The 14,234-nt window shown below is 44.2% G+C and overlaps 1 protein-coding gene across 1 annotated transcript in view; it reads left to right on the top strand.

Moving 5' to 3' along the window:
- The window catches only part of CNPY1 (canopy FGF signaling regulator 1), a 37,148-nt gene that overhangs the window by 196 nt on the left and 22,718 nt on the right, over nt 1-14,234 (top strand). Inside the window, exon 2 of the mRNA XM_057371087.1 lies at nt 6,821-6,922. Coding sequence (XP_057227070.1) covers nt 6,821-6,922 — 102 coding nt within the window. The remainder of the gene's footprint in view (nt 1-6,820; nt 6,923-14,234) is intronic.

The raw sequence follows: 14,234 nt of genomic DNA, 5'->3' as shown, positions 1-14,234 counted from the left end.
AAGCTTTTTTGACTGATCTGAGAGCACAGCTGTGATAAAGGTGTGATAAAAGGACCAGCTCCAAAACCCGTGTGATCATGGTGGTCTTAGTGTGAGTTACAGCAACATTTCACATCTCTGTTTATTTTAGTTAAAGAAGAAAAGTTTCAGTTACTGTAGACTTAACAGATTTTTATCTCATATAAAATATGCTTAGCAGAGGACACACTTCAGTATGGTTTCATTGTTAGCAGACCTTCTGCRGTTCATGTCAAATATCAGCATAATGGACTTACACACACTATTGATTTAATGACAGCTATCACTGCGAGGAATTGATCTAATGTTTTCATTAGACTTAAAAAATGTTTTAACAACAAGTTCATTCAGAACTGGATAATTGCAAAGCCCTACATGGCCAAAGATCACATTCCCTATTGAAGTGTAGTTTAGATGATCTTTTTAGAAGATAAGTAGATTAATAATAATAGAGGCACAGTTGAGGGAAATTAAAGCTWGTCTTCATGCCTTAAAAACAAATAAATTGAATTATCACCCAYTATGTTACTGGAGGGAATTTTCCATACTTTTGAACAAATCTTAATAAATATGCAATGGTATTTTACTTGCTCTTGTAGGCACAATGTAACTGTTTTTGTTGCCCTATTCTAGCTGTCTGTTCTTTTTGATCCTTGCCCCATGGACATCAGAAGAAGTAGGTCTCTTCTGTTTGGGTTGGAAACATAATTTTATTAATTTTCRGAAGTAATCTTTTGCTCTTGAATGGGAACAGGCCACCGAGGGTCATTTTATGGGAGATTTCAGGACATGCTGTCCTCACAGAATGATGTATGATGGTCCTGCAAGGAAAGTTTCACATCACCAGCTGTGACTGAAGCATGCTGGACGGAGCAGTGGCTCTGCAGGAGGGCATTGCCCAAATACAAGTGGAGAAGGAAGTTTCCTGTGCTGATGTGGAAGGTGCAGACACATTTCCCCTTTGACTTCAGGTATCAGGGTTTTTGGTCAAGCTATCTTCAGCTTCTGCTTTGCCTTATACAAAGGCTCCTCCTTGCCAAGTACAATGATCAATATTCCATTTTTTTTGCTGACAGGAGACCCGTAAACCAGTGCTTGCTGAGATGGGTCATGGCTTGCACATGAATTTTCCTTGCCTGCAGAGTCTCTTCTGCTCAGGTCTTAAAGGCAAATCTTAGATAACTTCCAGTGGYTGTTTGAAAATAAGAGAAGACAACAATAGGGGRTCAYTTTGAATATGGTGGTCTCAGCATTRCCTGCAGTAAAATCTGTACCTTCCCTCCACCTGTGGAAAGAATTAYTTGTTCCCAAATTACAGACATCTTTTTCTACTAGCTTTGCTDCAGTCCACATTCTGGGGGCAGTAATAGTCCAAGAAAATCTAAAATAAAGMGTATGTCTGGTTATCTAAACTGGCTATCAAACAGACCAATTCTGARCCAACATGCCTATGCACCCTCTCASAAAAGTCGGAAGTTCCTCTTTCAAGGAGTATCCTGACCTTTCATATAGGTCACCTGGTTTTACTGAATTCAGAGTTCTGTCTAACTGAATACATTTCCAGTATAACCATTAGTATCTGATTGGGGCAAACATTGGACCTSCATGGATTCCTACCACAGAACAAAKYTGGGAAGTAATGCAGACCAAAAAAATCCTACCAGATTCTGTGATATATTATTGGGTATTGTCTTGTTTTGTTATACAATAGCTGCATGATGGTCAGAATGTGCTTGAAGTGAATAAAAATGCTGCAATGAGCACACCCAATCTTTTGCTGCATGAGTACAACCTACAGCTGCTACTCTATTTCTGCCACCAAAAAGCTGCTTGCAGGCAAGTGAACTCCATYGTTTAACCACTGAGGAGTTCAGGCWCCTCAGCACAGCCACACAACCAAAACCTTTCGGCTGCAGAGCCACAGTCTGCACCACTGTGGAAGGAGGAGGCCCTTCCCAAAGCTGTGGTGATCTGTAGAGTGRCAGAGAACCCTCACATGCTGCAGGGAGCAGTGAGACCACAGGGACACTGTGGGTGTCCATGGGATCACCCTGGAACGAGGCCTGGGCTTCTGAACAACACCACKTTTGCTTTAAATAACTTCCACAGAAATTCAGCCGCTGTGGGAACTAAAAGTCTCCACGTGTCCTTTGGGGCCAGCGTTTTGTGTGCTTCAAGGTATAATGAAGATTAAAGGCAATATTCTTAAATGAGCAGGGAGATGCCTATGCCAAAATATACATGAGTAATCTAGAGCATGATACAAAAATGCAAAMGCAAGAATAGAAGGAAATCAGGACACTGTAATGCATATTGCTTTAATTTGGGGAGCAGAGGGATTTGAGTGGATTTCTAGGGTATAATGCAATACAGAATAATACAGTGTTTATGTCAGATATAGCTGACGAAATCTCCCAACAGATCAATGCGGTAAAAGGCTATAAATCAGTAGTATTGGAAGGTGTCACTGGAGAGCAAACYTATTCTCAAGCTAAGGTAATATTTTCTGATACTCCCTGTAGTTGAATACAGTTAATGTGGAACAATATGGGAGAGAAAAACATAAATCCAAATTTCACTTGAAGGGAAAATGAAAGTTTAAAATACCATCTTCAGGATCCATCTTTTGTGCAGATAGGTCTGGGTGAAAAAGAATACCCCTCATCCCCTTGGCAACCATGAAGATGAAGCTGGAACAGCCAACTTTGCTGCTGAGACAGAGCTGAACTCTGCACCTGGGCACTGCCTGGAGGTGCTGCTCAGTGCTTGGCTCTGTGCACAAATCTCTTCTCTTACAGAGTGGCAGATACAGCCCAGCTGAACTGATGAAGCTCCTTGCCTTTTGAAGGGCCACACATTTCCTTCACATTGCATTTTTTCATTATTTTTGACTGTGTTAAATCACTTTCAGTTAGTGTGCTTGATACAAATAATCCAGTTTTTGTTGAGCGTAGACTTCACTGGGAAAAAGTAAAATTAATAAACTTAACTAAGAGAACTACTATTGCTATCTCCAGTTATTGCTTCTCCTTCGTTGTCTGTTGAGTTTTAATATGTAAATGAATGGAGGAAGTCTTCTGGCTTTGCAGTCTTTGTGAGAGAAGGTTCTTAATGACAAATACCATTTTAGAGGAAAAGTGAATTTGCTGTAAGCTAGAACTAATTTATACTGGTTTTAAATYGCTGAGCTCTTTTCCGATCATCAGTGATATGAAATCAGATCAAGAGAGCACCAGCTGAGCACCTCGTCTTCTGCTTGGGCTGGATTATTCCTGCCTGTTCTGCACACATTCCAAGCCAGCTCTCCCTGGGTTGTTGTACTATTATTCCTAAATTAAAAGAAAAGAGAGTCATGAGCAGATCGTCCTGGGTAGAAGAAGAGCTGTCTGCACAGGGATGTACCATCCTGCCATCCCAGACCCCAGGGCACGTGTGCCTGTCCCAGCTGAGTGCAACAGCTCACTCCTGGGGCCATGCCTGTGAGGAGAGCAGGATGGGCTGGGTAATTGCCACTCTTCCCTTCAAAACTCGGTTTAGCAGTACACGGATGTCCTGTTCTGCCTTCAGAAATCCTTTCACATGTGTCCGCCTGCTTTAGCTTCTGCTTGATTTCTCTATCTACCTAAAGCTTGGTGTTAACAGATGGGTAGATAGGTTTGAAGTTATCCTCTTGTGCATGAATGCCTGGTTTTTCCCAGATAAAATTTTCTGACATCTCAAACTTTTATCTTGAACATATATTAGACAAGTTGCTTGGTATATATATTTGCAATGTTTGCAAAGTGATGGCTCCCTCACAGTTTCTGTCAGAAAATGCTTTTTTCCTGCACAGGCTGGAGGTGAGGGGAGGGGACAGGTTTGTAAACCACCCTCATAACCTCCCTCTGACCCTCCAGGGTGAATTCTCAAATGCAGAGAGATAGAGAAGGTAGTCTTGTTCTTGGGCTACCARCTCGGATTTGAGGTGCATGGTTTACACTGCCATGCAGTGTACCCGAGCCCACCTGTGCCTCCAGTGTCCCTTTTATGAGGGGAGGAAAGAGAACTTTGCTCCCACCTACCCCGTGCTACGGCTCCTTTGCAGAGTTTCTCAGAGCTCTCCTGCTCTGGGCTGCCCTCCTGGGTGAGTTTGGCAGCAGGGGCTGTAGCAGATTACCCCACGTGCATGGCTATCCTTTTGCTGTTAACTGTAGAATGATTTTGGTTGCAAGAGACCTTAAAAATCACCTGGCTCCAACTCCCTTACCATGGGCACCCAGTGGATGGATTTGCTCAGGGTTCCCTCCAATCACACATCAAATGTCTGTGCCTTCTGACAAGGATCTAATTTTTTTCTCCAAAGGCAAAGTATGAAAGACCAAGGGCTTAGAACCAGGCCTCTTTCAGAATTACCTTCAATTAATGATAATTTTCTTTTATAGTTCCCCTTAAAGGCCTGTTGTTCAAACATCTTTGTTTCACGAGTGATATATCAGGTTAATTTTGGTTGAATTTAGTACCAAAGCTGTCACAGACTATGGAGTAAAATACCAATCTCTTACATGTTAGAGTATAATATTGGGTCAAAAAACAATTACCTTCATGAATTCACAYTTCATTGCATTTAGTATAGCATTTTCATATCTATGAATTGAATTCTAAACCAGCACACCATTGTTCCAAGGAGYTGGGCCAGCCTAGGATTTGGCCAGACCACTTCACTTCTGAAAATCAGCATTGTGTTGACAGTTGTCCAGCCCCCTGCAGCTTCCAAGACTTTTTGAATATTCATATTCATGTTCCAATGTTAGGRCTTGTGAGTAGGTTCTCTTACATTTCTGGAAATAAAAGTTTAACACAATGGAAACTGAGACTGGCTCTGAGGTGGGAAGGGAGCAAAGCAGGCGCAGAATAGACAGGACTCAGCACTTGATAARAATCACTAACCAAGAGCCTTGTGGTGGTTTTGAGAAGGCATCAAACACTGTTGCTCAGGGTAAAAGAGCTGCTAAAACCAGAAGGAGGATTAACTTAGGAACTCTGCTCCTCTCTCTCTTCCAGGAGTGCAAACCGGGAAGAGACAAGCCGGAGGAAACCCAGAAGGAAACCACAGCAAAGGAATGGGGATCAGATGAGGAGCCAAGGACCCTGCTGGGGTGCCTGGGGAGCTCAGGAAGCCACGTGCCAACTCCCAGATAGGGGCTGCAGCTCCTGCTCCTCTGCTGGGGGGTTGGCTCCTATGTGCACAAGCCCCARGGAATTCTGAGATTAAATGTCACTCTCAGGAATGCAGTAACTTCACTTCTTTTTAAATACATTTTCAGCCCTTTGCCAGTGATTAAAGTTCAAGGTCGAGATGCATCTTTTCTTGTGGACATTTGCTTTGATTCCTGATGTGCTTTACTGAAAAATCTCAGACGCACGGCGAAGGAGGTGACAGCATGTCAGAGAAGTACATATTTAGCTCTAGCAGCGAGTCAATCAGACATCTAGGCAATTACCCTCTGCTCAGGATGACAACTGAGAGATGTGTTTATTCTGTCTACAGGAATCTCTGTTATTTTAGGATCCTTTCCAGAGTGCAACCAGTGCTAACTTGTCAGTACGTGGAGACTCTTGTTTATGCTTTGGTTTCCTATCTGGGTGGGATTATTCAGTTATTGACTTGCTGGCCCCCACTCAACCTTTTAAATTCGTTTCTACCTTCCACACAATTTCTTGGCAGGAGCTACAGGCTGTCTGAGCCCAAGCCCTCATATCTTCATCTGTGCTGATGAATCTTTTATCTGCTTTTCAAAGGGTATTAGCTCTTCCATGAGCTGTGAGGTAGCACCTCGCTATCACTGCCGAGACTCCTGCGTTTGGCTGCGGTTTGGCATCTCCCACAGCCTGRCACTGGGGTTTGCTGGTCCTCCCAGGGCTTCCCACCCTGGTGGGCTCTCTCTGCTTTTGTGGTGGGGTCCCTGTGTMAAATCCTGCTCTCCTCTACATCCCTGTAAAGCCACTGACCTCAGCGGCATCACTGCAGGTCACTGGGACCCTGGAATGGCAGYGAGTGCCTGTCCTCTCCAGACACACCGTGGGCACTCTGCAGGCAGCCACACTGACACCTCCTGCCCGTGATTAGTGAGCTAAACATCTTCTGCTCCGCGGGAGCACACCGTGCCATATAAGCTGGAGGCTTCCCTCAGGCAACGAACAGATGAGTTTAGCTGGAACAGACTTTGTTATCTTTTGACACTTTACTGGGGAATCACTTCCTTCTGTGAGGAAAAAGGTGGTTCTGATGGTGTTTGCCTTTGTGAGCGATGCAAAGCCTCTGACAAGCTACAGAAGTGATCCCCAGAGCTCAGCTCAGGGGCTGGCCTCTGTTACCCCCCAAAACGTCCCCAGATGGGGCAGGAGTTATGAGCAGCCTAAACGTATGGAACAGAAGGTTCCCCTCTCCATTTGAAGCGGATCCAATACAATCTGCATTGCCCTGACCAGGCAAGACTCAGAGCACCCAGCTGCCCCGAGACCCCCAGTGTCACCTGGAGCCGAGTGCCATGTCCTCTGGGGTGGGATGGCACCTGAACCACGCACAGAGACACCCCCCTCACACCCCACTCACACCTCTCCCCATAAAACTCTCCCCTCACACACCCCCTTCTCCCACTGCAAGGCTGGAGGACAAAGAGGGTTTTTGCAAGTTCAGAAGGCCTTTCTTTCCCTCTCTCCCTGGAAGCCTGGTTATTACAGCAGTAGCCTCTAGCTACATCTGTGGAGAGGAGCACCTCCACCAAGCACCTCCTGCAATAATGACTTCTTTTTTCTTTGAACTTGTGARGCACTGTGGTATGACATTAAGAAGGTGAATCCAAAGAGGACCATAGATGTAGGGTCATTCCAAGTAAACCCTGACGGGACACAAGAGAGGAGTAAGGTAGCAGAAAAATGATATGACAGCACATAATTGCTGATATGTGCAATTACCAACCACTTATCCAAACAGCAGTTGGTCTTAATCTTACAACCTTTTTTCTTGCTAAGGGTATCAGCCACTAAATTGCTTCTGCTTCCTCTGGGACCCAAAGTAATCTTTAGGCTTGAAATTGAGGTATTTTCCTTCCTTTTCAGTACCTACATTTCTTTGCCTTTTTAATATTTGAAGTGGTATTGTTCCATTGTTAATCTCAATAAAAAATAAATCAGAGCGACATGCATTAAGACAGAGAAAGAAAAAGGAGGAATGAAAGAGAAAGAATATTTGCTCTGCCTAGAGGCAGACTGTCACCTAATCAGGCATTGCACTGAGGTCCAAACAGCACCCATTGCCCTCCATGGGCTCCCTGTGGCTGCTGGACACCTTCAACTTCCATTGCCCGTGGTGGGAACTGGTGCATCAACGCTTTGCTGGACCAAGCCAGCTTCCAGGAGCAAAGTTTGGCTTCCTCTATGTGGTTTGCGGCATGGAAATTGGAGATCATACTCCATACATGTAAATAGCAAACCCCCTGGAAATGTTTGGTGAGTTAGGTCATTCAGCAAATATTCCAGAGGATTGTTTTTGACTCAGATAACAAGCTGTTCCATCATCCCCAACTGTAAATTCAAAAGCTTGAGAGAGTGTTTAAGGTGTAAGAAGATGAAAGCTGCATCTCTGTAAATGGCAGAGCCTTCTCACGATTCCCAGACCTGGCTTCAGCAATCCTGTCTATTCTCAAGTTATTTTTGGGGAGGACAGAGGATCAAGCTGTCCAAGGACATGTCTGGAAAARGGCAGCAGCTTTCTAATGCAGCTGGAAGTGAGAGGATTGGAAACTGTCCAAGACATCTGWGTCTTCTGAAGTCCAGCTCCAAGGAGTTTATCTTTCCTGTCAGTGACAACTCCAGGCTCAGGGTACCACCGTGGCCAACAGCAAGAGAGAGGCTCAAGGTAAGTAAGATTAACAAGAGAAAGTGAGAGGRAAGCACAGTGGCTTGGCTGGCATTGCAGGGTTGGTTTGTAGCTGAACAAGCTCCCGGGGTGGTCCCAGGTCAGTGCCCCAAGCTCTGACAGCACGGGTCAGAGCTCAGTACTGCRCTGACATGCGGCTCTTCCTCACTCTGAGCAAGAAAGTCACTCCAGCCCACRAATCACAGAATGATTTGGGTTTGAAAGGATCTTAAAGCTCATCCAATYKCAACTTCCATGATGTCTCAATGTGGCCAGGAGCATGGATGGTTGCCCATATCTGCCTGTGGGTCCACGGGCACACAGTACCCAACTGCAGCAGATCTCAGCACGATAAATGAAGCAGCACAGACAACCAAGCAGATATTAACAGAGTCTGGCTCTAGTGCACAGTGCCATTCTTGTTTATTCATATGTTGACCCCAGCATTAGCAGTACACATTTCTTAAACAAAATCCATGTCCTGCACTGCTAATTGTTAACATAACAGAGGGTTCGTGAACCCGTCTTTCATCACATCACTTAAACATTATTTAAACAGTATTTTATTACATTTATTTCTTCAGAGGTAAAACCATTTCCTTGCTATGCCTGTCAACTGATTTGAAAACTAAATATCTAAATTGCTGTAGTTTATTTTTCACAATTTCTATATTGTTTCATTATTAGCCTTGGAGAATAAAACAAAAAATGTAGCCCTCTGTTGTCTTAATTTTAGGATAACAGAAGGCAGCTTTCCCAGGAAAGAAATATTGGCTGGCTTGTTAACAGAATGAGCTTTAAACCTGGTTTGGATCTTCAAAAGTGAGCGAGGGAGTTAGATGCCCAAATCCAGTGACTTTCAAAGAGAATTGGTTACTTAAAATTCAGAGGCCTCCTTCAAAAGCTCRTCCGTAATCTCTTCAGAACCATTTATTCTTCATTGTAATTAACTGTGGATTTAGACTTTATACTTCAGCATAAATTCACCTTGACTAAAATTACAAAAGCATCCTGAAGTCCTGTTTTGGGAATGGCTCAGGACCCAGAAAGCCCAAGCTCTACTGAAAGTCACTGGAATTACTAAGGCCATACTTAAAGCGTGGCACTGAGGATTTTTCCTGAGCTCCTGAGTTCAGTTGTTTGCATCTGGCACACCCAATTTCCACCCCATAGTAAGGTYTGTGCACCCACTGCCTTCCCTCCCAGTACAAGCTGGGGTGTGTGGGCTAAAGAAGTGAAACAGTTGCTCCTGTTCATTCTGGACYTGGCAAAAATGACCAGGATGGTGAGAGGGGCAGTCAAACACACTTGGCCATGATCTGTTTTGCTCGATGGGCTGGACAATTAAAAGAATGTATTTTATTAGGATATTTGTCTTCAGGAAGAAGGGAAAGGTTTGGCTTGGTATGGGTGAGTAGAGGTTCATTATGTACCTTGAACATAAAGGGTTGGTAAATATGGAAATATTACCATTTCTTTTCTCAGCTGAGCTGTTAAATGTGTAACATGTGCAATAGGTTTTGAAAGAGTGGCATAATCATCCTCTGTCTATTCATTGCTCTTCCATCTGTGCAAAGAAGAGGTAGTGAAAGCCAATAATGAAAGCTATCCCAGAAAAGCAAAGAAACAAACATTCTCTGGCTGCATTAAGATTCCCACTTCTCATGGTGTGATGGCAGAAGCTCCAGTTCTGGGCTCTGTTTCTGCACATGAGCTGTCCTGTAAATCTCTGTATTGTCCTGATCCCAGCATGTTCCTCTGTGCTCTCAAAACCAGGGCTGGGCTCCAGGGGCTGCTGACTCTCACTGCTTCACTGCAGATTGGTACTGGTGGAAAAAAGGAAAAGCCTGTGGTTTGTGTTTTCCACTGGGCTACCAGTGGTAGCTCCTACTCTCTGGGAAGCCCCAGAATAAGATTTCCCTTCTACTGATTCACACTAGAATTTTGAATGCTTTAGGCAGGTTGCAGGGTTTTTTCTATTGTTTTAGTACAGAAAATGCTGATTTGCTTATGACAACAGTTTTTTTTTGGAAGAATCACATGAAGAAGCCCTGATGATAATTTCATAAAGGCAAACTTTTTAGTTCCAGGAGGACATTCTTGTGCTGGGCTGGTTTGCACCTAGACAGAGCACATATTTAGAAAGAGGAGGGATTTGGGCAGGTCTGTCCTGGTATCCAGCAAGGCAGGGAGCAGTTCTCTGCCCTGTGAACAAAGGTATGACCTGAGCTGGGTCAGGATTCATACTAAGCATTCTTCACCCTAAACTGCTCACTGCATCCTGTGCTGTCCCCATAAAATATTCTCAAATGGTGATATTTGAGATAATTTCAATGATATGCATGACACAAGATCAGTGCCTGAGCCCATGTGTGACACTTGGCAGCCAGAACCCTGCCTGGCACCAGCTCTCCCTTCTGGGTACCACGGGCACCATCAGTGCCTCCACTGTTGGTGTAGCTGGACATTTTTTGGCACCTCAATCTCTGATTTTCTCCAGAATAGTATTGATTATTCTGAGATCCGTCTTTTGTCTTGCTTTTTGTTTTGGACAGAAAATTCATCCTAAAGCTGAGAAGCTTTTTTTGATCAAGTTATTGTAAGGCTCGTTATATTCTGTAATCAGTTTTGGTTTCAGCAAATCAGGCCCTGTGTGAATGTGTGGACAGAATAAAACACACCTCAAAGCAACCTCCCTGTAAACAGCTCTCCCAGTCACAGTCTCGCCCTACATTTCTGCCTCTGATTTTGTGCTACTTGTCTAATTATGTTGGCTGCTGTGTAATTATTTTCATGGAACAATAATTTTAACAGCGTGCAGTTTATCAGAGGTGCAAATTATACATAATAACATACAGCAATTTTCAGTTAAAACTTGCATAATGTTCATAAGTCCTTGCATTTTTCAACAAATTGAGGGGGAAAAAGTATTCTTCATTTTGTATCTACCCTTTCTCTTTTTCTTAGAGAAAACAACCTAGTGGTTTTCTTGGAGTCAATTAAACCCATTTGAAATAAAGCACTTTCATTTTGGARCAAGCCTGTCCACACAGGGAGTTAATCAAGAATAATTATTCCTCTCTAAATTCACATCCTCAAATAATTTGAATTAAATCCCCAGTATAGACCAGCCCCAAATGTCAGAGGAGGTAAAAAAAAAAAGAGTGAGCCAGAGGAGGCCTATCTTATCAGGGGGCACTGAGAATAAAAACCTTGCTGGGCACCCAGACCAGGCTGGTGAGGRAAGCCCTATCCAGGCTGGCTCAGGCTCATTCCCACCCCTGGTAACACACACTMTCTCAGTGAGGTGAAATCAATCCCATGCCCATTCCAGGATCATCATCTGTACCTGCACATGTGGTGGTGAAGGATGGGAGATGCTCTGATCATCAGGTGAGAGCAACAATAATCATATTTCAGGGAAAGAATTTGGCTCAGGGGTGCCTTTTCCCTTTTCCAGCAGGCTGAAGGCAAAACAACTCCTTTACCTTCCAGAGTCAAGGAATTATAGGGAATTTAGTCACATCTGCACTTCCATCTCAGATTTGCCAAACTCTGGTTTTATTTAAACCTAAGCTTTGCTTTCCCATTGCTGCCAGCTGAGCAGCACAGTCTGTAGCCATTATTTCTCTAAAACAACAGGAGCACCGCAGTGCCTTTTCTGTGCCAAGAGCCAGTGGCTGCCGCAGCCTCTGGGGAGTCTGGAGGCAGCACCAGGTGCCCCTGTCCTCTGCAGCCTCCCTACAGTAAAAGGAAAATACTTTTACTCTATTTACCTGTGTGGTACTGCATGCCCCAAGAAAACCWCTCCCAATTTCCCTGGAGGAAAATCCCGTGGCCATCGTGCAAACCCTGCAGAGGTGGAGAGGAGGTGGCTCCCCCAGGATTCCCATCCACAGAACTTCAACGAGTCACAAATGTCTGAGTTCAAGGTTTTACCAAACACAGCGCATGTGCCAGAGCAGCACTTTTGTTTTGAGGTATTCTCTGTTCACAGAGCTTTCCTTGCCAAAGTGTGCACTGAGACTGCTCCTCTGCAGGCTCCACAGGGAAATGGGGCTGTCAGGAGGAGATTAAAGGAGGCATCTTTAAAAACAGGTGACCCTGCCTGTGGCAGAGGAGGTGGAATAGATGATCTTCAAGGTCCCTTATAAGCCAAACTGTTTTATGATTTTGGGATTCAGTGATTCTATATAACTTGATGCTGCCCTTATGGACCCTCATGGCCCTTTGGGCTGAGTCCCATAGCATAGCATGGGCCGGGCTTTGCTTTTTCTGGGTGGGAAAAAACCCAAGAAATTGTTTGTGAGGCAAACCCCACCATCCCATCCCAGCTTCTTTGTCCCTTCCCATCCCTTCCTTGAATGCTCTAATTCTCAGGGATACTCCAGATCCTTTCTTGAGGAGGACCTGTGTTGGAAGTGAAGAATAAGCTCAGTGTCTTGGAGTTGAGGGGGAAAAGTAGCCACCAGAACTATTYTGTGAAGATTTTCTCCCTTCTGATGGGGACTAATGGGGATAAATCTCAGGGGTAGCATCCATTTTTTTTTCCAGAAGTAAAAAAAATACTATTGGTACACAAAGGTGACRGCACAATGAAGAAGAAAGGATACAGCTGGCTATCACCGAGCACAGGTGCCAGCACATGGAGGGAATTCTTTCAGAGGCAGAAAGTCATAGAGCAAACCCTCAATATTCAGACACCAGAAAAAAATCAAGTTATAGTATTGGCAGGAGTACAAAGCATATGGAAATGTCTGAGTCCTTAAAGGGTGAGAGGATAAAGCACCACCCGAGCAGGCCAAGGGCAGGGCGTGATCTGAGATGCTGCACTTGGCACCAGCACYTCAAGTCTGCCCTCAATCACACCCAAGGACTGGGGCAAGGTTTTTTTCCCCAGCTTGGAGGGAAATGGTTACTTGTAATTTTATTCAGAAGAATGCAACTGGATGTTGTCCAGAAAGTTTACTCTGGAGTTTTGTAACACCACTTTGTCATTCCTGTGCTCAGACATTGAATTTTTAAGCCAGGGCATGGAAATACCAGGGTGTGAATGAAATCCCATTTCATCTGCTTCGGGTCATGGCAGTACAATCCTTCTTGTGTCCAATTTCCAGGCGTGTCAATGGGAGCCAGCAGAGCAGGGCTCTGTCTGACTCTGTTCCCAAAGGAGGCTGCTTTTCACATTCCCCTTACATGGTTCTTCCATGCTGCATCTGGAGGGAGACTTTCCCCATTACCCCATGTCTGATCATTGTTCTTTGATCTGACAAATTCTTCTATTTCTGGGTCATKGTAGCATTAATAATGGTTTTAAGGAAGAGGAATTCATCAGAGAGTTATTGTGGATTTTAGTCAAGGTTTTTGGCTAAAAGGAGACTTGGAGCAAGCACCAAAAAACTTGTTCCTAGAGGRTCCTGAGCTCCCTGTAAATGCAGGCAGATGTGGCCAAGGAAGTGGAGACAAGCAGATTCCATGAGAAACCTCAGCAGGAAGTTGACAGAAGATTGCGAGAAACATACAAGAAAAAAAAACGGCCACACTGAAAAAATCCAGTTTTCATGGAAACCTATGGTGTATTCCGATCTCTTGTTGCCATGAGGGCAGGACAGTAATTCCTACCATCTCTCCTYCTTCATGCTCTCTACCAGTACATGTGACTGGGAGAGGATCCTCTGTCTCTGCTGTGAGTAGATGTCACACATGGTGGTGACACACATGTGCCGGTGGTGTTGATGCCAGCTTTGGTTTTCATTTTAAGTGTCAGTTCAAAATCCAGCATTTGTGCCCAGAATAATGAGAAGACATCATGAATCCATGAATGATGGATTGCTACATGAATGCTTRGTAGCCAGAGCAGTGATTTGTGAAGATTCTGATTTTTGTCTGAGGGCAACAGKCTCTCCTGTTCATTTCAGCAGGTCTGATGGGACAGGAAAAGAAAAGCAAAAGGAGTAAGATTAGTTCAGTCCAGCTGAGATAAATCAGCTTCTCAGTTTCAGGTGCAGAGATATTCCCCATTTCAGGMGTTCTACCAGTGTGCACTGCTGCCAAGGGTGGATATCACGAATTAGGGAGCTATCCTATTTCATTTAAGTCAGACTTTCTCTGCATCTATCAAGACCTAACATGAATGAGAATTAATAAGTTCAAGCCATTTCTCAAATTAGTGCCTTGCTGCTTTTCTACTGCTCACCAAAACTTTAGAGAAGATAGAAAGACCAAAGACCTCTGCTCCTGTCCATCCCATTTTGTCACATGGATTTTCTGATGATTTCTCTCAAGTCTTTGCTCTGAATCTTTGGTTCCTTGGTTTGTT

This window comes from Malurus melanocephalus, unplaced genomic scaffold (genome assembly GCF_030028575.1).
Source record: "Malurus melanocephalus ecotype Western Australia unplaced genomic scaffold, MMel_1.1 scaffold_140, whole genome shotgun sequence".
In the NCBI taxonomy this organism is placed as follows: Eukaryota; Metazoa; Chordata; class Aves; order Passeriformes; family Maluridae; genus Malurus; species Malurus melanocephalus.
Note: the sequence above shows the minus strand (reverse complement) of the source record. Positions and strands in the feature narration are given on the sequence as shown.